A 22,127-nucleotide genomic window follows, 5' to 3' on the forward strand; every position below is an offset into this window, starting at 1 on the left:
GAGAATCATGTACAAAAGAGTCATTGAACGCGTTTTATTTTTTTGTATGCGTGTAAATCTATTGTTGAGGACTCTCAAAACCAAATTATGAACCTTTTAAATAGCATAAGAGGGGCACTTTAATGCTTTACCACAACAGAAGTCTAAATGAGATCTGAAGCCACCATCATTGATAACATACAGCAATGCTGATTATTGTGATAGAGTGAAAAATAAAGCACACAAATTCAGTTATTTTTTTAATCAGTCACACCAGCACGTTTAGCTGCGGCCCATCCTTTCTGCCAACCGTAACAGTGAATGATTCCTCCTGCAACGACTGTAACCAGAAAAAACTGAAAGACAGCCAGACCAACACCACCGAACACCATCACACGCTCCGTCAGCATCACCTCCACTGTAGAGGCTACAGACAGACAGAGAAACCAATCAAACTACAGAATAAAGAAAAACAGATCATTCAGACACTGATCCAGATCAGTCGTGCTGGGTCTGAGCTGTGACAAAATCACACTCAAATTACATCTGTGATGCACATTCTGTAATAATGTGACAAGTAATTATGTTGCTCGGTACATATGAACAGTTACACTTATTTAAAAAGAAAAAGTTTTAATTCGCCTCAAAGGATTCATGAAGAACATTCATGTAATTTTTCCATTGGACAAAAGGATCTTTAGATAATTAAAATTTGCATAACCTATAACAAATACACTAATGCACTTGACTCCTGAAATAAAAATCATTATTTAGAATTTAAATCAATTTAAAAATGAGTAAGAATGATCTCTGCTCTCACCTGTGATCTCATCATCCTCTTTTTCTTCTATGTCTGTCAGCCCGTCTGAAATATTGAAAATATGATCACTTACTCAAACACAAAGGGATTCAATATTATTACTATAACAACAAACTCCACAATATCACACATGATTTGAAGAATTCAATAAGAATAAGAATTCAAAACGGTTCTATAGATGATTCCAATGTTCTTCACACTACAGAAAACAATGCTTCTTTATGAACTGATCACTAGAAGATTCTTTGTGGAAACAAAGATGGTTCTTCTGTGTCATTGCAGTAAAAGTGATGATTGAAGCAAATTGAGAAACAGTCAAATAATTTTCAGCATTAAAAACATTATGAAGATTTGAGAGAAACTGAAGAGCTGTACTAACCCTCCATCACTAGTCTGATGGGTTTGTTGAAGTGCATAAACTGCATAAACTGCATGTCTGAATCCTTTGGTGTTCCACAGAAATAAAGACCTGAATCTGCCTCATTTAGTCTAGAAATAACTAGCGAGGATAGATTGTCCCCTATTTTTGCAAATATGCGATGTCTTTGATAGCTTAGAATGCTTTTATAGTTGGCAGACAGCAGCAGTGTTAGTCGTACAGATTCAGGATTCTGGTGATACCAGGCCATTCTGAATCTGTAGGTGAATTGTTCTTTTATGCTGCAGTTCAGAGTGATGCTTTCATTCTGCCGGAATCTTAACAGAGTCACATTATGTTCTGAAACATTTACAAAACATAATAAATTGATCCTTTGGAATGATTTAGATAAAACTTTAATTATATTTTAGTATAAAAAAAAGATCAATTATGTGAAATCGTAAAGAAGAATATATTTACCGCTGGAGCTGATCTGAACAATCAAGTATGAAAAAACACAAAAGAGCATGATCTTCTCCATTGTCTTTCGTCTGTAAAAGCATCAATCAAACTGCAGATTTCCTTTCAGTGCAGAGACATTAAACCACAACGTGTTTCCACTTCCTGTCTTATTCGCTGTGAAAATCAAGCTATCTCAAACTGTTCGAACCAATGGCCTTAAGTTTTATAACCAATAAATATGAGTACTGTAAACTCCTACACATTGAGTCACTTGTATTTTTTAATTGTTGTTTAGTCAATTATAGGTTTATTCCAGTCTGATTGAATTCAGGTAATAAAAAAAAGTCTAAACAGCTACATAGTTACTTAAATGTTTTAAGTCAGGGCCGGATTATCGTAGTGAAAATTTGAAGGGGGCCAAAGGGGTTGGGGGCCATCCCGATCTCTTAATGGGGGGGGGGGGGTCTATAAAATAATGAATTAAAATTAAATGCATATTCAGCACTAAAACGAATATTACCAACAGCAACGTCTATGAAAGGTTAACATTTGTGTTTTCAATAAAATAAAATTAAATAAAACTAATTGATCACACATTTTCTGTAATTAATTGTGACTAATTGATCACTAATATAGTGTCATCATTTCACACTGAACCTCCAAATGAATGTAGAAACAACATAAAGATGGTATATTTTAAATATTTAATGACATCTCTTAACGAAGTCTCATTATTATCAATTTTTTTGATAATACTGTTGATGATGTCTCTATTAAATGCATCTTCCTCTCAAATTTAGCAATTCATTATAACCATTCAACATTACAGTATAATTATTTAGTGTTTATTTTAACATTTATCTAGGCTCTGAAAAATCTAACAACTTTTATTTAATTGAATGTAAAACAATCTTCACATATAAATTCTACATGCATAAACTATATAGATTAAACTTTATTCAAGCAACAAAAGTTAATCAGCGACTAGAACAGTCGCGTGATTTCTCTTTTTCGTTTCCGTGATTTCCATCAATGACAGACTTCAGCAAGATTCACTTTAGAAGCCATGCTGTCTCTTTAAAATCTGCCGTGCGTGAGGTATTTCTGAAACATGTCAGGTTTTCTACCAGCTCTTTACCATTATTTTAGACTTTATAACTCATTTAAGGCCATGTTTTTAAAAAGAATCACTCGCCAAAACTGTATTTTGAAGCATAGGTTCAGCCAAACGCACAGACTTTCAAACTATACTGCATTTAATAATCACCTTCATCCAGTCTGAACTATTTTTGCATTATGACCGATAAAGCTGTCTTTATACTAGTTTTAAACTAGAGTTATAGATATCTCATAGCTCATATCTCATAGGTTCTCCGTAAGATTGTAGTTGTTGCCAGGTCTTCACAAGAAAACCTGAACAACACTACTCAAAACTAGTACAAAACTAGTCCAAACGCGGTTTATCTGGTCCCCTGTTAAAAATCACATCTTAAATTCGCATCCCAGGGGATAAAGATCATGTTATTGGAGTAGCTTCAAAACAACCATTGGCAACATTGTAGTAGCCCAATTCCATGGGATATGGCGGACTTGGCACTGTTGCGTCTCTTCCTTTTCTTTTCTGGCTGGCTAGGGCCAGTGTTGCCACCTTGTGGACAAACTAACTTAGTGCAAACACAATTCCAAGCATATATGCGATCTGCATTTACTCTTCTGACGGGCCAGATGAAGATGATTGGCGGGCCGCCAATTGAATAGCCCTGGTTTAAGTTAATCAAACTCAAGATAATAAAGTTACATAAGACTAAGCAAAAACTAACATTGGTACAAAAGCAATGATGACAGAACAGGACCGTATTCTTATTTATTGAAATATGATGTTTGTAAAATGTTTAAGCATTAATCAGTGGGCTATTGTAACGGCAAAGAAGGAGAGGAAGCAAATGCAAGTGCCATGAAGATTTAATGAATCTGGTTCACAACAGAATGTCAGAGAATAAACAGATAGCAAACACGATGAATAAGGGCAGATCTCTCGTGGCCAGGAATCAGGTCCAGAACCAGATACCAGCCTTGGCTGTATCGGACCACCTGAACGTAGTTCTGGAGGAGGTCAAGGCAGTCAGAGGTGTGAATAGTTGGCTGAAGTTACGGAAGAAACGCAGATAGAAGTTGGCATTCCCAGAAACCACTGTAGGGGCTTACGGGAATCTGGTCTTGGCCAATCTATCACAGCCTTAACCTTGTCAGGATCCATGCACACTCCCTCAAAAGAGATGATGTAACCTAGAAAAGAAACAGACATGAAAAATGTATTTCTCCGCCTTGACAAAAAAGCCCATTCTCCAGAAGCCTCTGAAACACTAGTCAGACGTGCTTCAATATGTCATCCAGGTAAACTTATAAATTGATCTACCATGTCTCTCAACATGTCATTCACGAGTCCCTGAAAAACCGCTGGGGATTTGGAAAACCCGAATGGCATAACCAAATATTCAAATTGGGGGAGTTGAAAGTGGTTTTCCATTCTTCCCCCTTCCCGATGTGAACCAAATGATAAGCGTTTCGTAAATCCAATTATGTGAAGATGGATGCTCCCTGCAACCTCTCGGAGGCTAAAGACATCAATGGCAAAGGACACGTATTCTTCACCGTGATGTTGTTCAGCTCTCGGTAATCAATACAAGGTCGCAGAGAACCATCCTTCTTACCAAAAATAAAGAACCCCGCCCCCGCAGGAAAAGAGGAAGGTCAAATGAACCCTGTTGCTAGATAATCAGAAATATATTTCTCCATGGCCTCCCTCTCAGGAATAGAAAGCTTGCCTTTAGAGGGGACTTACCTCGTAATAAATCTATAGCATAGTCATAAGGACAGTATGGAGGAAGAGAAGCAGTGCAGGACTTACTGAACCGCTTCCTTCAGGTCCAGGTAATTTGCAGGCACGTTTGACAGAACTGCTGCTTTCTCCTAAAACACAGAACCAGACACAGACGAACAAGCAGACACCAGACAGGACATGTGACAATACTCGCTCCACATAGTGATGGAGTTCGATCCCCGATCCACCCGAGGATTATGCTTCACAAGCCAAGGGTGGCCTAAAACAATGGGTGCAACTGGGGCGTCGGGGAGGAGAAATGGAATTGTCTCTGTGTAATTGTTGATGAGCATTATAGGATCACTCGTAAGTGTGATGTTGGGGAGTTCTTGACCATAAGGAGCTTTGACAGAGATCTGCTGTGGAAAATGACATGATGGGGAGTTTCATCTGGTATGCAAGATGAGTGTCCATAAAATTACCCTCAGCTCCAGAGTCCTAAGTTAGCAACTTTGTTGGTTGCAATACAATTTCCCATTGCCAACCAACTAAATTGCTAACAGGCTAGCAACTATGCTTTTTGGAAATTCACCCTAGCTCAGTATCAATTAGCTTAGCTCTATCGTTATTGCTTAACTAACCTAAATGTTGGTGATTCTACCTCTGAAAAGGGATGCAGCCTTTTTACAATGTGAGCAGTGACCCTTCTGCAGCACTCTTCCTTTTGCTGCTCTGACTTCATCCCCCTTGCTGCTATGGTGAATGGAATAATGATAGGCTCAGCAAATGGCGGAGACGTGGAGTCACCAGCATGGCTAACGTTCACAATCTCAGGTTCCAGTCAACAGGGGCACTGCACAAGATCCCGGGCCCTATGCATAGGCAGTCCTAATGGCCCCACCCCCCTTGAAAATATATATTCCAGACTTTTCAAGGGCCCTCTCTTCCTTTGGGGCCCTGGTAATCAGTTTTATCCCCAGTTTGACGCCCTTGCCAATCTACTCAATACTCAAGCCTAGTCTCGAGTGAAACAGGAAACTATCAAGGGCGACTTCAAACAAAAATTTGACAAACACAAGATGAAAGACCGGGCAATAAATAGGGAGCAGGAAATGAGTGGCAGCTGCAGCTGATGGAACAAGAGGCGGTCACGTCCACATGAAACAATCAGTGATAACGAGACACACGTAACACTACCCACATAAGATCAAAATGACACAACAATTCTACCAACCGTGACAGCTATAGAGTCAAAAATGCTTTGCAGCAAATAAGTACAGACTGTACAAACAAGGAAATGTTTAAAGGGATAGGTTCACAAATGAAATTTCTCTGGTTAATTACTCAACCTTTTTTTATTCTATTGTTTTATTTAATATTTTATTGTAATTTGTAATTATTGTTATATAGCACTTCTGTCAGTGTAAGCTGAGTGTAAATGTGTTCACTCATTTACTTACCCTCATGTTGTTACGCTCCCCAAGACTTTCATTCATCCTCAGAACAGAGCTGAAGATATTTGAAATAAAACGACAGCATTTCACCACCAGCAAAGATAAGATTTATCAGAAAACCAATCAGAAGTAAATTACTGGAATTAGTGAAATCACAAAATGAACATGATAAAAGCAACCATTTGTTTGAATTGTTTTTTTTTTTTTGTAGTTTAATTAGAGATTTAAAACAGCATTGATGTTTTACAGTTTTACAATAATAAGTGATACAGTGATCATAATAAATGAATTTGTTTCAGGATTGCAATTTAGTCACACAGAAATAAAGTGCTATTTATTGTTATTTCACTAAAGAAAGATGGCACACACACTTATTCATTCGCATCTGTTTCTGTTTATAGTAACAGACCGTGTGTTTAGATCTACATCATTTTTAGAAAGAATGATCACTTCTATAAAATTTTTTCATCAAAAATACAACCGTGACATGGTAGTTTTATTGCTGTTTATTTGATCAGAACTCAACAACACTTTTAACACTGAAGACATTTTATTTGAAGTTTGTGTCATGAACAGATAAAACAGACGTCTATGAGATCTGGCCGACAGAAACACATCTGAATCACATCGGTGAGTCTGGTGTAAAGTATAAATGCTGATTATTGTGATAAGAGTCAAAAATAAAGCTCACAAATGTCATTTAGGTGAGTTTTGAACATTCAGACCAGCATGTTCGGCTGCGGTCCATCCTTTCCGCCAACCGTGACAGTAAATGTTTCTTCCTGCAATGATTATAACCAGAAAACACAGAAACACAGCCAAACCAACACCACTGAACATCAGCACACGCTCCGTCAGTGTCACTTCATCTACAGACAGACAGAAAACATTCAGAAACCAGCTTTCATTAAACAACAGAATCAAGTCAGACAGATTCTGATCGATTGTGCTGAGATTGAGCTGTGATGAAATCATGCTGAAATTACATCTGTGAAGCACTTTCTGTAATAATGTGACAATCACGATGCTATAAACAATTACACTTAGGTTTTTAAAAAGTTTTTAAAAAGTTTCTTCTTTGAAAAACTTTCTTTGATTTGATGATTCTATGAAGAATCCACATCATATTCAAATTGCATAACCTATAAAAAAAATACAGAGAGTTCCTGAAATAAACTGAGAAACAAGAATGCTCTCCGCTCTCACCTGTGTTCTCATCATCCTCTGGAGGATCTGTGACGGACTGAACTTTGTCTTCTCTGTCTGAAAATATATGAAATATATGATCACTTCAGATTCATGATCACTCCTCAACAACACACAATATTTCAAGAATCATTCATATCTGGAGCACAAACACTGCATAAAAAAAACAATGTGTTTTTTTTAAGTGGATTTAAAAATTAGATGATTAAAATGTTCTTCACACTTAGAAAACAATGTTTTTTTTAAAGAACTGATCACTAGAAGGTTCTTTGGGAAACAAAAATGATTCTTATATGGCAGTGCAGTAAACATTTTTGAGTGTAGTAGGTTACTAGTGATGATGAAAATTTGAGAGAAATGGAGAAGTCAGCAGTACTAACCCTCGATCTGTAGTCTGATGGGTTTCTCAAACTGCATGTCTGAATTCATTAATCTTGTTCCACAGAAATAAAGACCTGAATCTGACTCCATTAGTTCAGTCATAACTAGCGAGACTATTTTTGTTCTTCTGTCTTCTGTTAAATGTGTGTTTTGACGGTTTAAAGCTAGCTCTCTTATCCTGCCCGTGGCCGTGGCAAATATCAGCATTGTTAGTTGTCCAGATTCAGGATTCTGGTGATACCAGGCTATTACATGATTGTATGTCATGTTGCAGTTCAGAGTGATGCTTTCATTCAGCCGAAATCTTAACAGAGTCACATTATGTTCTGGAACACCTGGAAAACATCATAAACTGATTCTTTGAAATGATTAAAACATTGATTATATTTAATGATAATAAGCTCAATGATGTGAAATTGTAAAGTAGAATATATTTACCGCTGCAGCTGATCTGAACAATCAAGAATGAAAAAACACAAAAGAGCATGATCTTCTCCATTGTCTTTCGTCTGTAAAAGCATCGATCAAACTGCAGATTTCCTTTCAGTGCAGAGACATTAAACCACAATGTGTTTCCACTTCTGATCTGCAGCTCAAGCAAACCTCTGCTGCCAACCGCAGCTGCAAAAACAACCCCAGTTCATTTTGGTTATTTATTAACTTGACTTGATATTATTAATTTCAGGCTTTTCAGATAGAAATTCAAGCTTTTTCCAATGATTCCAAGCATTCCACACAAATATTTCCATCTCTTTAGAGCTCTAAAATGATCCGCTTTAAACAGAAATATACCTCGTGGTGAAAAAAAGACACCAAATCATCACTTTAACCAGTAGATGACATCAGAGGAGCACTTATTGGCTTATTAGTCATTCATTTCCACTTTTTTGGTTATTATTTAAATTTATAAAATCACTATTATAAAATATCAAATCATCAAGAAATCAAATTTTGTGGAAGTTTTGCTCTTGACATATCAGGACACAACTCTGTATAATGACATGGGTATGACACAGGTATTTTCAGAACACTTATAAATCATACAGAATGAGTTTTTTTGAGAAAGTAAAAATGCACAAAGTTTCCTGTGAGGGTTAGGGTTAGGTGTAGGGTTGGTGAAGGGACATAGAATATACAGTTTCTACAGAATAAAAACCATTACACCTATGGGATGAACACACTTTACACAAAAACAAACATGAGTGAGTGAGTGTGTGTGTGTGTGTGTGTGTGTGTGTGTGTGTGTGTGTGTTTATGTGAGTGTGTGCAGGGCTGTGCACAGATATTTTAGTGGGCAGTGGCCCAAACCAAAAAAAAGGGGTACTGGGGGGGTGGGGGTTAATACAAATGATCCAGTTGTTACAAATATACAGTTAACAGAGAAGACAGCACACTCTGTAATAATTCCAGACATTATTGTAGATGTTTTGATAAGAGTGAGCTCTTCCTCACTCTCTGAGTCTGCTTCTGCCTCATCTTTAGTGGAAGTATGGGAGAGTGGGGTAAGTTGAGGCACCCCCTGCATCTTGGCAACTGTACACTTTTACTATAATATATATTATATAAATATAGTATTAAACTACATATTTTAGAACCACCAAACATATCTACCAGACTGTGAAAAGGAGAAACACATGGGAGGAGAGGAAGGCACCCATTTACTTTAAAAACTGTTTTTGGCTTGTCAAAGTACAATTTTAGTACAACAGATGCAATGGTTGTTACATCAAAGCAAATGTATCCAGGTCTAAAAATATGTATGATACATACATGGATAGGTGATTTAGCAACATATACACCCATGCAAATCATTTCGCTAAAAATTAGCCTGAACTGATAACCAGCAGTAGCTATTTTTTCCATAATGGCAGCTATGGGGCAAAGTGAGCCAAATGCTGTGGGGTAAATTGAGTCAGCATTTAAACTTACCCCACCATAAGGAACTGTAGTAATCTCTGAATTATAAAATGGTATTTTAATGTTATATTACTGGTTTAGTTTATCATATATAGATATTACTTGAAGTTTATTTGATAGGGACAGTGTACAACTGAACCCAATTCAAACCAGAATATTTTTTTTTATCACTTTATAATTAGATATATCTTTCCACCTGTCGTCTCTAATGGCCAACAAATTCTCTGTTTATTCTGTTTTTAAGGAAGACTACAACTTTAGTGTTCAACATACCATTTCAGAAATACTAACAATGAAATATTGAAATTTAAACATGCTAATAAATTAATTGGCACCCAGTATCTCGATGCACAAGCAAGAAAAAGAGAGAAAATGTACTTCTAAGTAGACTAGAGTTCTTCTGATTGTCCGTAGTACTGCTGCAAAGTATTGTTCTGCTCTTAGGTGCTAATTAATAAACGGTGGAAACCTATATCACTAGTATCAAGACAAGTGATTATAATTGGAAATATACTTAAATAAAATAATTAAAGTGTGACAAGCTGCTAAATATTCTATATGATGAATTACCTGCTGGCTTGCTGGCAGGGGTGGTTCTAGGGTGAGTGGAGATCCGGGGCTTAGCCCAGAAAAATCCATGTATGTGACTTTTTATTTTAATAAATCAGAAAGATTAACCTTATTTAAAATATACAAAAACAATAAAAACAAAAACAAATTTAAAACATTTTATTTAAAGTATTGAAGAAAATACATTTGCTTTATGCAAACAAAAATTAAAAATTCCAAAACAAATGAAACAGCGCGAAAGCAATGATTTTGCAATACATATTTTCCATGGTCATATCTATTAATTTATTTGCAACGCTGCTTTTATTTTGCGTGTCAGTCTAGTTTGAGCTTGCGATACCATTTTCCCTTTGCGCTTCACTTTTCTGCACGTCACTCTTTGTGGCTCCGTTTTGACGTGGGGGCGGAGTCAATGGACGGGGGCATGTACAACATGCCTCCATGGAAGTGACGTCATCGGCCCGAGACGCAGCTCACTGATCCAGGTCCTGTCATGATGAGCAGAGACTTTCGACTGGATCGTTTATTTTTATTCAGGAGCATTAAAACATTCATTTTATGTTTTATTTACTTTATTAACATGTATGTGTATTAGCAGCGTTTGCTCAAGTTAAAGAAGTTGTTAACATGAACATCTGCTGTTTATTTCTCTCAATGTGCACACTTTTATAGCATTATGTGTATTGGGATCGCAAACCATTTGAGTCAGTTCGGGAGTTCGTAGCGGGATCGCGAATCATTTGACGCGAATCATTTGAATAAGTTCGGGAGTTCATAGCGGGATCGCGAATCATTTGAGTCAATTTGGGGATTGCGAATCATTTGAATAAGTTTGGGAGTTCGTAGCGGGATCGCGAATCATTTGAGTCAATTTGGGGATCGCGAATCATTTGAATAAGTTCGGGAGTGCGTAGCGAGATCGCGAATTATTTGAGTCATCTGACTCCAGTTTGGGAGTTGGAGCGGGATCGCGAATCATTTGAATAAGTTCGGGAGTTCATAGCAGGTTTGCGAATCATTTGAGTCAGTTCGGGAGTTCTTAGGGATCGCGAATCATTTGAATAAGTTCGGGAGTTCGTAGCGGGATCGCGAATCATTTGAGTCAATTTGGGGATCGCGAATCATTTGAATAAGTTCGGGAGTTCGTAGCGGGATCGCGAATCATTTGAGTCAATTTGGGGATCACGAATCATTTGAATAAGTTTGGGAGTTCGTAGCGGGATCGCGAATCATTTGAGTCAATTTGGGGATCGCGAATCATTTGAATAAGTTCGGGAGTGCGTAGTGGGATCGCGATTCATTTGAGTCATCTGACTCCAGTTTGGGAGTTGGAGCGGGATCGCGAATCATTTGAGTCAGTTCGGGAATTCGTAGCGGGATCGCGAATCATTTGAGTCAGTTTGAGGATCGCGAATCATTTGAATCAGTTCGGGAGTTCATAGCGGGATCGCGAATCATTTGAATCAGTTCGGGAGTTCATAGCGGGATCGCGAATCATTTGAGTCAGTTTGGGTTCGCAAATCATAGCTGTATATGGATAGGCATTTTTAACTAATTTAGTAGCTAGTTGTAATTACATTTTCCACGCTTGTTTAGGTGTGAAATGTGAACTTGTATTTTTTGTTTTCATGATGTGCCTTTTAACAGTATCAAGTTTATTCAAAAACTAAACAAAACGTGCCTAAAAAGTGCATGCATCTAGGCTAATATAAAGTTACATGATGAAGTCATACTACTGCGAGTGTGCATTTTGAGTGCGTTCTTTCACTGCATTATTCTGTGTATTCAAATGAATTTATGAATGCATGTGAATGATCACAAAATTCAAGATATGAACCCTTTGTGCCAAAAGGGTTCTTTCTTGTCATTATAGAACCTTTTTAGCATGAAAGGTTCTTTGGAGTTGAGTAAAGAACCCTATGGTTCTATATAGAACCCCAATGATCCCTTTCTTCTAACAGTTTGTTGTCATAAGCAGGGTTGGTTCTAGGGTGAATGGAGATCCATGTATGTGACTTTTTATTTTAATAAATCAGAAAGATTTACCTAGTTTAAAATATACAAAAACAATAAAAACAAATTTAAAACATTTTATTTAAAGTTTATCCCTTGTATCCTGACACATATGCTGATGTTGTGTCTCTATCTCACTTTTTTTTTTTTTGTCTCTGTCTCTGTTTTATTTTATTTTCCAATCAAGCCTGACTGGCTACACTCGTCCTGGTAGAACAGGGATAAGAAGCAAACATGAAGCAGTGCACTGACATACTCTTACTCTATAAAGATATACCGGTCAAAGGACTTTATCTCTGTGTTTAAAGCCAAGTATAATTATAAACGCAGGGCTCTATACACTTATATTTTTGAAGGAGGACTTACAAAGCACTTACAAATTGCATAAATAATTATTAGAAGGTTAATGTATCAAATATACAATTTGGAATAGGCTACAGAAATATGAAATTATGAAAAAAAATAGAATGGTACTTTGCCACTAGGTGGCGGCATGCCCACTGCCTTAATGAGTGAGTCGGTCAGTCATTTAATCAATGGATTCGTTAGAAACAGATGATTCATTCAGAAAAAAAAGTGTGTGTGTGTGTGTGTGTGTGTGTGTGTGTGTGTGTGTGTGTGTGTGTGTGTGTGTGTGTGTGTGTGTGTCCCCTACAGACTGTGCTGCGCAACCGTTAACTGTTAGATGTTCAAAATGTAACATTAAATCAGACACAATTTAAAACCGAAAAATAAATATAAAAGTTACAGATACCTGAAGCTGTTGTATCTTGGCATTCAGGTGTTTTGGCTGGGGGTTTTACTTCCTTTTTTTAAGAAGAAGAAGGTTAATTTTGAAATATCCATTTTAATTTTCAAATAAATTGATCTAGTAAAATACTACACGCCAACAAACCACCTGCCTCCAAAAGATCTCACTTCATTGGCTGGATTGTACAGACGCTCATCGATGGTTGGCCAGTTTACATGTCAGTCAGAAGCACTAGACTCAGTGGGCGGTTTTCGTCGGATGTGAATGACAACGCGTACTTACTTGGGTAAATTTACAGACACTGTGGACTTGAGTCGAGAGATATTTCTTTATTTATTTATTTAAATTCTAATATAAATTACTTTATTGGGCATGAAAACTCATTGATGGCATGGTTGTAATAAAAACATTCGGGGCTTTACTGAAAACATTCGGGGCTCCAACCCCCTTAGCCCACCCCTAACGCCGCCCCTGGATATGACAACGAAAGATTACAATTTACAGAAGCACATATTATAGAAATAAATCAGATCTCATTTTAGAAATTGGTAAATAAAGATGTGACTATAGTATTGTTTCACAGATTAAGTATCTCAAATATACAGAGTTAATTAACAGGATTTAAAGAATTAATACTAAGTTTTATTATTATTTATTTTATTTATTTTATTTTGTTTTATTTTATTTTTGAGTTAGTTTTCATTAACGTCCATGCTCCACACTCCATCCCAGTAGGTGGCGGTAAATGCACATAAAGCTTTGTGTCGAAGAAGAAGAAGAAGTTGTTTGAGTGGGACCGGACCAGAGCGCGCATTCTTTGCCAGACTCGTGAGGTCAGTTAAGCTCTGCTGGGATATCTTTTTTCTTTTGTTTAAATCTCTGCCAGTTACAAAGTATAGATTTTTAAAATTGTAGTTAGTGGTAGACATAGTACAACATAACATAGTTTTGACAAATATCTTGTGCTGGTGTTTTAACGACGGCGTCTGATGCATTTTCTTTGAGATCAGCGTAAATGTATGCCTCATTTTTTCTTTTGTTTTAACTTTTCACCTAGCTTGACAAACGCTAACTTTCCTGGTTTGCAAAATTGCTTTTCGTTCGCTTCTTTTTTGTTTTAGTTTGAGGTAAGGTACAAATGCTATAAACTCTGTAACATAGTTTTCATTTCTAACTGGTAACAAACTCTTAACACCTTTTAAATTGTAATGCTACAAGCTTGGACTCCAACGTATCAACGTATTAGTTCTTTTAGATAAATAACCAGTAACCTAGTTTTATTTTTATTTAATTTGTACATAGTTTGGAACAGTTTTCAATGCCCCCCCCCCCCCCCCCCCCCCAGACAAAAACTTTTCCCTCCCGCCAAATTCCTTTTAGGATCATAAAAAAGATGGGCTCTGGCAGGGAGGGGTGGGGGTCAAAACAGGTGTGCAAAACCGATTTTTGGAGACAAGCACCCTTTACTCTCTCTAGGTCCATAATTGGCCGAATTATCATAAATGATTTGAGCGAGTTTAACAAGGGCCAAATTGTGATGACTAGACAACTGGGTCAGAGACATCTCCAAAACTGTGCAGCTCTTGTTGGGTGTTCCCAGGGTCATGGGCGGCTCATTGGTGCACTTGGAGAGGGAAGGCTCTGGCCTGTGAGGATCGATCCAACAGACAAGCTCCTGTAGCTCAAGTTGCTCAAGAGGTTAATGATGATTCTGATGGAAAGGTGTCAGAATACACCTTGTATCTCAGGTTGTTGTGAATGAGGCTGGGTGGGTGGGTGTGTGTGTGTGTGTGTGTGTGTGTGTGTGTGTGTGTGTGTCAGTAACAGAATGTTTTGTAGCAGAGATGACTGAAACAACCTTGATACAACAGTTTATAAAGGCTTTAATGTGCGTTTTGATGAAAACATTTTACAGACAGTTTCACTTTGTCAGGAGAAGATGTGAAAATGGTGTAGAAAAGTCATAGGTGTTGGGGGGAAAAGAATGTATTAAACATTTAAGACAAGCATTACATTTTGTCTGTAAAATATGTGATGAAAAAAACTTTCATCACTTGAGAAACACCACATACATTATCAGATTTGAAATTATAAAAAACAAACAAACATAATTTTGATCATAAAAATCACTGTGATCTTATTTCATGTATAAATTAATGTTCCTTCATGACAGGTGTGATGATCAGTGGCTCTGAGTTTTTACCTCCATCATTAAGGTATGGGCTAAAATAAGGATAGAGTTTCCCAGTGAAAGACTGAACAGTGAAAGAGTAGATATGAGAGCTGGACTCTGCATCATAAAAGGAGACCAGACCCTCCTCATAATCCACAAACACACCGACCCGCTGCGGCTTCACTCTCAGAGACAGAGGGACGAGACTATCCTCACAGGCTTTATATTCATCTCCATTCCTCAGCTGCACAATCCAGTGTCCATCACTGGGTCTCAGTGTGATCTTTCCCTTCCTGTTAATGGATTCTCTGGCCACTCCTAAATCCCATTCAGTCTTTCCCTTCACCTGCACCTCAAAATAAAATCTCCCTGAGGAGAATCCCTCCTTTCCCAGGACAATTAGATATCTATCAAATCTCTCTGGTTTGTCTGGGAGTTTCTGTCTAATGTCTCCAAGTCTCACTTGTTTTCCATCATCAGACAGAATGAGATTAGGATGAGCTGTATCAGGATTCAGAGTCACATCCACTGAGAAAACAGAGAAGAAGAATCACAGCTTAATGTAGATGTTTTGTGATGATGATATTTGTAATATTGAATCCAGATTTAATCAGATTGTGATGCAGTAATGAATCTAGCGCACTGTACCTGCATACTGCTGCATCCACTTCAGCTCTGTAGAGACACAATAGAACATCAGCAAATCTTTGATATATGTATGTGTGGAATTATAGACAAGGGTTAAAACTATACTAAAATAATTGGGTAACACTTCAGAATAATGGTACATTAGTTCATGTTAGTTAACTACTTTAGTTAACATGATATAAACAATCCTTCTACAGCATTTATTAATCTCAGTTGATGTTAATTTCAACATTTACTAATGCATTATTCAAAAGTTGTGCTTTAGCGTGAACTAACAACGAATAACTGTATTTGTGTCATTAACTGACCTTAAAGGATAACTAAACCCCTGGTCAGAGCATGACTCCACCCACTGGCAATATTTGAAAAATGCTGAAAAGTGGGTAGAGCACCGTGGATATATAGGGGATGAACCTAGGGCGGGGCTGAACGAGAGCGGCGTGAACCTGAGACCCGCAGTGACGGATTGATTGACAGCTGCTGTCAGAGATGCTAAAATGGAGAGTGACTGTAATGACGCAAGTAGATTTGCAACAGAACGATCATTTGAAGTAGAGGACTTTTCTCCCCCATCTTCACCTGAAGTGAAGGGTGTCGAGGTGTCTGTTCATATCAATTTGAGCAACTGGCTCAAACTGCTGTCTTAACTCCCGCACCGCGTCGCTTTTCAGCGCGAGCTGTGTGGAGAAGCCCATTTCCACATCCATTGCGTTGGAAAAGCAATCTCGCGTAAAATGCAGTTTGCACACTTCAGCTCTAGGCGGGAACTTGCGGTCTTCCAGGCTAAGTGCATGCAACCACGGGTGCCTAATTTTCCTCATTACCGTGAGGAAAAAACCAACCAAAACAAACCATGGCTAACAGTCAGATTCAGCCGTTTATTCATGATCCAGAATCAGATCCCGAGGCTGAAACTGAACGAAAGCAGCATCAGCAACGACTCGCTCCGAGCGGGGCTCGAACCCGGGTCTCCGATGGGAGGTGGACGCACTAACAAGGAGGCAGAGATATTTGAAGCAGTTTTACTCACCGCCTGTGGTCCCAACACATGATCGTGACCCTTTTTCCTTGGGATTGCATCATCCTTAAGAAATAAACGATACGCAAATCCGTCGTCAAACTGGGCCTTGTGAACAAGTATCTTCGAAATGCAGGGAACAAACACAAACACTTGCACAACTCTGTTGATGCTCTGTAAAAATAAACTCCATCCACTGGTCCCTTAATGCTGTTTCTCTTTTGGTAATCTGTGCAGGGTTGTCTTGCCCTGGCAACCAAAAACACACTCCTTTTGTGACATTTTGCGACGCTCTCGCTCTGATCAGTGATTGTCTGTGCACAGCCTCTCTCAGTGCTCTGCTATACAGGAGCGCGCGCTCTTCCGGCAGAAGTGCCTCAGGACCCATATAAGGAAATTCCGCTCCATCTAACGTCACACAGAGCCATACTCGAAAAAAAACTTTCCGAAACTTGTGACAAACCGGAAGGAGTATTTTGGGAACAAAAATACTCCTTCAAACGTACAACTTAATTTTTGAAACTTTGTCCATGTTTAGCATCGGAATCCAACTCTTTAACAGTGTAAAAAACTCAGTATGCATGAAATAACATTTCACCCCCCCTTTAAAGTCTGCTGGTAAACTATGCAGTCCAGCAGTGCTGTTGTAACGGAGGCCAGCGAGTAGTGCTGTAGCCATTTAGCCTCCTTGTTAGTGCGTCCGCCTCCCATGCTGGAAGACCCGGGTTCGAGCCCCGCTCGGAGCGAGTGCGAGGAGCGTCAGAGAGGACCCGGGTGAGAGGGGTTACATTGGTGCCGTGACCCGGATGGGAGTAAGGTTTAGGGGGGTGAGTGTAACGGAGGCTAGCGAGAAGTGCTGTGCAGGTAAACCTCACTCCCCGATCTCAAGAGACGCACTAGCGACAGACGCTAGTGGCTGTAGCCATTTAGACTCCTTGTTAGTGCGTCCGCCTCCAATGCCGGAAGACCCGGGTTCGAGCCCCGCTCGGAGCGAGTGCGAGGAGCGTCGGAGAGGACCCGGGTGAGAGGGGTTACATTGGTGCCGTGACCCGGATAGGAGTGAGGTTTAGGGGGGTGAGTGTAACGGAGGCCAGCGAGAAGTGCTGTGCAGGTAAACCTCACTCCCCGATCTCAAGAGACGCTCTAGCGACAGACGCTAGTGGCTGTAGCCATTTAGCCTCCTTGTTAGTGCGTCCGCCTCCAATGCCGGAAGACCCGGGTTCGAGCCCCGCTCGGAGCGAGTGCGAGGAGCGTCAGAGAGGACCCGGGTGAGAGGGGTTACACTGTCACAACCAGCAAAACTACACCTACGTACCTATCCTAACTGATGCAATACTGTTACTAACTATGCTTCTAACAATACTAACGTTACACAAACAACTATGCTAATTTACTACTTATGCTACACAAAATAATCTCAATAACTATATAATTGCAATGCTAAATAGATGCTATATAGTCTGTCCTGGTCGTTTTCAATACTCGCAATTCCAACTCCGGACCAGAGACAGTTTTGTCCTGACTCACTACAGTGATTTTGACGGAACAAGATGCTTTTATACTGCCAAGGGCATGGTAGCTCGTACCAAGGGGCTTGGTGAGCTGGAAACTGCTTACGTCACCTGTCACCGCTTATGTCACTTGCCACCGCAACATCCAATAGGAAAAATCAACTGCAGTAGCCACCGTTCAACCTAAAGAGGGCAGCACTCAGACGTTTTTACACCATATATTGTAGAATTAAAACACTTTATACTCAAATTTTAAAAAAGTTACTCGAATCAGTTAACAGCACTAATAAAGCCCCATTCTTATAGATCATTAACTAAAAAAAGTTGGTTTAGGGTTTAGTTACTCTTTAACAAAGATGAATAAATACAGTAATAAATGTATTGTTCATTGTTTGTTCATGTTAATTAATACATTAAGTAACATTAACTAATGGACCATTATTCTAAAGCGTTACCAATAATTGTGTACAATTCTTGTGTATGTGTACATCATGTTATTATCTGATCAATGTGTTGTGTGTATAGATGTACTTGTTTGATCAAGTTTCTCATCTATAGTGTCCTTCAGTTCAGTCAGATCTCTCCTCAGAGTCTCCAGATTCTCACGAGTGTTCACACTGATCTCAGGCCAGTTCCTGGTGTTTCTGAGGCTGCTCAGAGATGAGTAAATCTACAGCAGGAGAGAGGAGAAATCCTTCAGCACGAGGAGTGTTATAGACAGTGTCATATACTGCATTATCACTGATCAGAGAGATGTTCACTTACTGGAATGAGTTCTTCAGTTTGTGAAAGCTGCTGCAGTTTAATGTTTCTCATCTTTAGCTCAGTGATCTCCTGCTCAAGCTCTTCAATCAGCTCTAGCTCCTGTTTCTCTGCTGCTTTCTGCTTCTCCTCAATCATCTCCAGCTGTTCAGTCTGATGTCTCTCAATGGAGCGGATGAGATCAGTGAAGAGCTCGATACAAGCTGTTTTATCCTTCTGTGTGCTTCTCTGCTCAACCAGATCAATCAACAGATTATTAGTGCTGTTGTCTGCATGCTTCACAGTTCATATTACTGACATTAATTATATCTTAATGTGTCCATGAAGCAACCACTAACAAGCACTCACATGTCTGACTTCTGCTGAGTGTTTGATGTCTTCAATCTTCTTGATTCTGTCCTGGATCATCTGCTGTGTGTCTTGGATCATCAACTCTGTCTATAAACAGAAAATGTAATTGATATAATGACATGAGTGTGAGTAATGACCATTTAAATTCGTAAGTGAACTTTTTTATTATGAATGGTGTTTACCTCTTCTAAAGACACAGTGTTGTGGTTCTTGTGATCTCCATCAGTACAGGACAGACAGACGATGGTCTGATCATCTCTACAGAACAGCTCCAGAGGTCTCTCGTGTTTCTGACATATATAGTCCTCAAGATTACTCACAGGATCCATCAGTTTGTGTTTCTTCAAACCTGTCACTCTCGAATGAGGCTCCAGGTGAGTTTCACAGTAAGAGCTCTGACACACCAGACATGACTTCAGCGCTTTCAGCTTTCTTTCCTCACAGAAGTCACACACAACTTCAGTTGTTTTCTCAGGAGGTTTCTTTTTATAGGGATCAGCAATCTCTCGGAGTGTGGTATTAATCTTGAGATCAGGTCTTTGCTTGAATGTGTATTTACAGTATGGACAGCTGTAGATCTGGCTGTTGTCCCAGTGTTCATTCAGACAGATCTTGCAGAAGTTGTGTCCACATGGAGTCGAGACTGGATCAGTGAACACATCCAGACACACAGAGCACTGAAGCTCCTCAGACAGTGGACCACTGGAGAATGGCATTGCTGGAAAAAAAGAGAAAATATATAGAGATAAATCACATGACTATTAGTTTGGACACACTTTAAGTTTCTAATCATCTTAAAGTATTTTTGTTTGAAAGGCATTTGTATAAATTATTGAAATGATTATTTATATTTTAAATGGAGACAGAGAGAGAAGGAAAAAATCAACAAGAGTTTATAAAGAATCCCATAATGCACAAACTGAAGCTGGCTGAATGTAAAAGAACGTCTAGATACAAACTTTGACCAAATTTAAAAATGCAAGAGTTCATTTGGTCATTGCAAAACAAACTTTAAGTTTATCAGTAATACAAAGCACTAGAACTGTACATTCCTGAACTGTATTTCCAATATTACTGTATAAGAAGAGTAAGTCATTATTTTCTGGGTTATTGACATACATGGAGGGTCATCTATACTCTCCCTCCTGGTTTTTCTTGTTTTTTTTGAGGGAGGTGAAGATTCTGCCATTGCTTTTCCCTTTAAAAAACAAAAACAAACATTGTATTTCAGAATATAAAATAATGCTCAATGAACTGATAAAAAACACCCATTTGCTGTATATTTGAATGTATATGTGATCACTGTGGTTTAAATGAGATCTTATATCTCACAGGTCAGAGTTTGGTTTGCTTATTAATATATTGTAGAAACTTTATTTTTTTGTAAAGGTGCTTTGCAACAATTTGCATAAACTTATTCTTATCTGGGGTGGTGTTGGATAAGACACATGCCTTTGGTGTGAGAGACCTGGGTTCATATCCACATATGTCCCTGAGCAAGACACTTTACCCCTATTTGCTCCAGAGGCATGTGACATATATAGCAATTGTAAGTCACTTTTAGTCAGCTAAATTAATAAATGTTAATATGATTATTATTTTACATTAGATATTTTCAAAGAAGATGCAGTCCTTTCATTCTTGTTAACAACTATTCACTCTTATTACTCTCTGAAGGAAAGTGACATTCAAGTAACGTTATTTTCTGTTTTTCAAGATTAAAACTGATTTGGATTATAACCATTTAATCAATATTTACATTAAATTGCTCAAATCTCATGTAAACATTAATAGCAAGGGAAACCATTAACACAGTATTAACTCATAAATCTGAACTATGACCTTCTGTTTACATCAAAGAAAGTACAAAGTACAAGTAATATATTTTACAACAAAAAATATATCTCTCTACATATTAGATGTATTATATGGTCAAGAGTCATTTTCATATTGTTTATTATAAACATGAATTTAAACTATAGTGTAGCAGGCCTGTGTTATTCTTTCTGCAGCTCATTTACTTCCTGTTTCTTTAATCAATCAATCTTAATGTCACATGCAGTGACAATAAAACCAAACTTTGCTGTTATACTAATCAAATGACAAACTTTAAACACAATTCTGCCACCATTTCAATGCAGTAAACAACTACTGGAGTGTTTGACGTGAACTTGTTCCAGTTTGAAACTAGCTAAACCAGACCACTTCCATTAAAAACCTCTTGAGGACGATCTCTCTTATATTTTGTGTCACTTACCTGTGAATATAAGATGTGATCACACGGATCTTAAAACAGCTCAATAAATATTCTGTTGTTTTGGTTGATCGTTGCAATTGTTGTTTAAGCTAGTTTCACTTTCTTTGAACTCCAGTGTCGTCAGAGCTCTTGCTGTACTTTATTTGACGGCAAATAAAAGAGCTTCAACACAGCCGTCGTCTGTATACACGTACAAACAATTAACTGCACTTGAAGCTTTCATAAAATTAAAAATGAAACATCCAAAACCCAAAAACTAAATTTTGACAGAAACAGAAACGAAACCAACGAAATCACCTGGATGGCCCTGGGTCCGCCCACATTTACAGCTGGCCCGCCCAATCAGAAATACAAATAAATAAATAAAATACTACTCTGTATAGTTAAACATGGATACTACTTTATGTGGTGTATTTAATCTATAAAATGTTATATTTAAAACAGTACAATTATAAGAACCTGATAATTATTTAAAAATTAAGTGTGTTGGTGACGTGTTTTCATTGGTCAGTGCAACATCAACGTAGCACGCACTAATGCAATCTGGCGCGAATTACGATCACTAGAAGTGTACGTGGTTTCTTGATTTTTCTTTAGTGTCTATGGCCAAATAAGTTACTAAAATAATAAGTCTCTAAGCTAAAATAATGTTGCTTTTTTAGAAAGCTAAACGTG

At 38.2% G+C, this 22,127-nt stretch overlaps 4 protein-coding genes across 12 annotated transcripts in view; 1 reads left to right on the forward strand and 3 right to left on the reverse strand.

The window, feature by feature from the left end:
* Positions 1-22,127, reverse strand: part of LOC127978666 (E3 ubiquitin-protein ligase TRIM39) — a 138,899-nt gene that overhangs the window by 105,889 nt on the left and 10,883 nt on the right. The window lies entirely within an intron of this gene.
* The window catches only part of LOC127978678 (glycosylated lysosomal membrane protein-like), a 199,442-nt gene that overhangs the window by 58,150 nt on the left and 119,165 nt on the right, over positions 1-22,127 (forward strand). The window lies entirely within an intron of this gene.
* LOC127978691 (uncharacterized) lies at positions 209-8,065 on the reverse strand. Of its 6 annotated transcripts, none has more exons than XM_052583574.1 (4): positions 7,920-8,065; positions 1,179-1,517; positions 800-844; positions 209-406 (listed from the first exon to the last, which is right to left on the reverse strand). In XM_052583574.1, exons 1-4 carry the CDS (start codon positions 7,978-7,980, stop codon positions 240-242), a joined length of 612 nt encoding a protein of 203 aa, XP_052439534.1. In that variant the 5' UTR covers positions 7,981-8,065; the 3' UTR covers positions 209-239. The 6 variants fall into 6 exon arrangements, with proteins under 6 accessions (XP_052439534.1, XP_052439532.1, XP_052439533.1 ...); XM_052583572.1 differs by lacking the exon at positions 7,920-8,065 and adding an exon at positions 1,638-1,996; XM_052583573.1 differs by lacking the exon at positions 7,920-8,065 and adding an exon at positions 1,638-1,822 and having other exon boundaries at positions 1,179-1,495.
* LOC127978675 (E3 ubiquitin-protein ligase TRIM39-like) lies at positions 14,573-21,993 on the reverse strand. The gene is made up of 8 exons (XM_052583522.1): positions 21,453-21,993; positions 20,315-20,393; positions 19,378-19,913; positions 19,193-19,282; positions 18,848-19,072; positions 18,614-18,752; positions 15,554-15,580; positions 14,573-15,433 (listed from the first exon to the last, which is right to left on the reverse strand). The coding sequence occupies exons 2-8, from the start codon at positions 20,382-20,384 to the stop codon at positions 14,886-14,888; spliced, it is 1,635 nt and encodes a 544-aa protein (XP_052439482.1). The 5' UTR covers positions 20,385-20,393; positions 21,453-21,993; the 3' UTR covers positions 14,573-14,885.

This window comes from Carassius gibelio, chromosome B19, assembly GCF_023724105.1.
Source record: "Carassius gibelio isolate Cgi1373 ecotype wild population from Czech Republic chromosome B19, carGib1.2-hapl.c, whole genome shotgun sequence".
Taxonomy (NCBI): Eukaryota; Metazoa; Chordata; class Actinopteri; order Cypriniformes; family Cyprinidae; genus Carassius; species Carassius gibelio.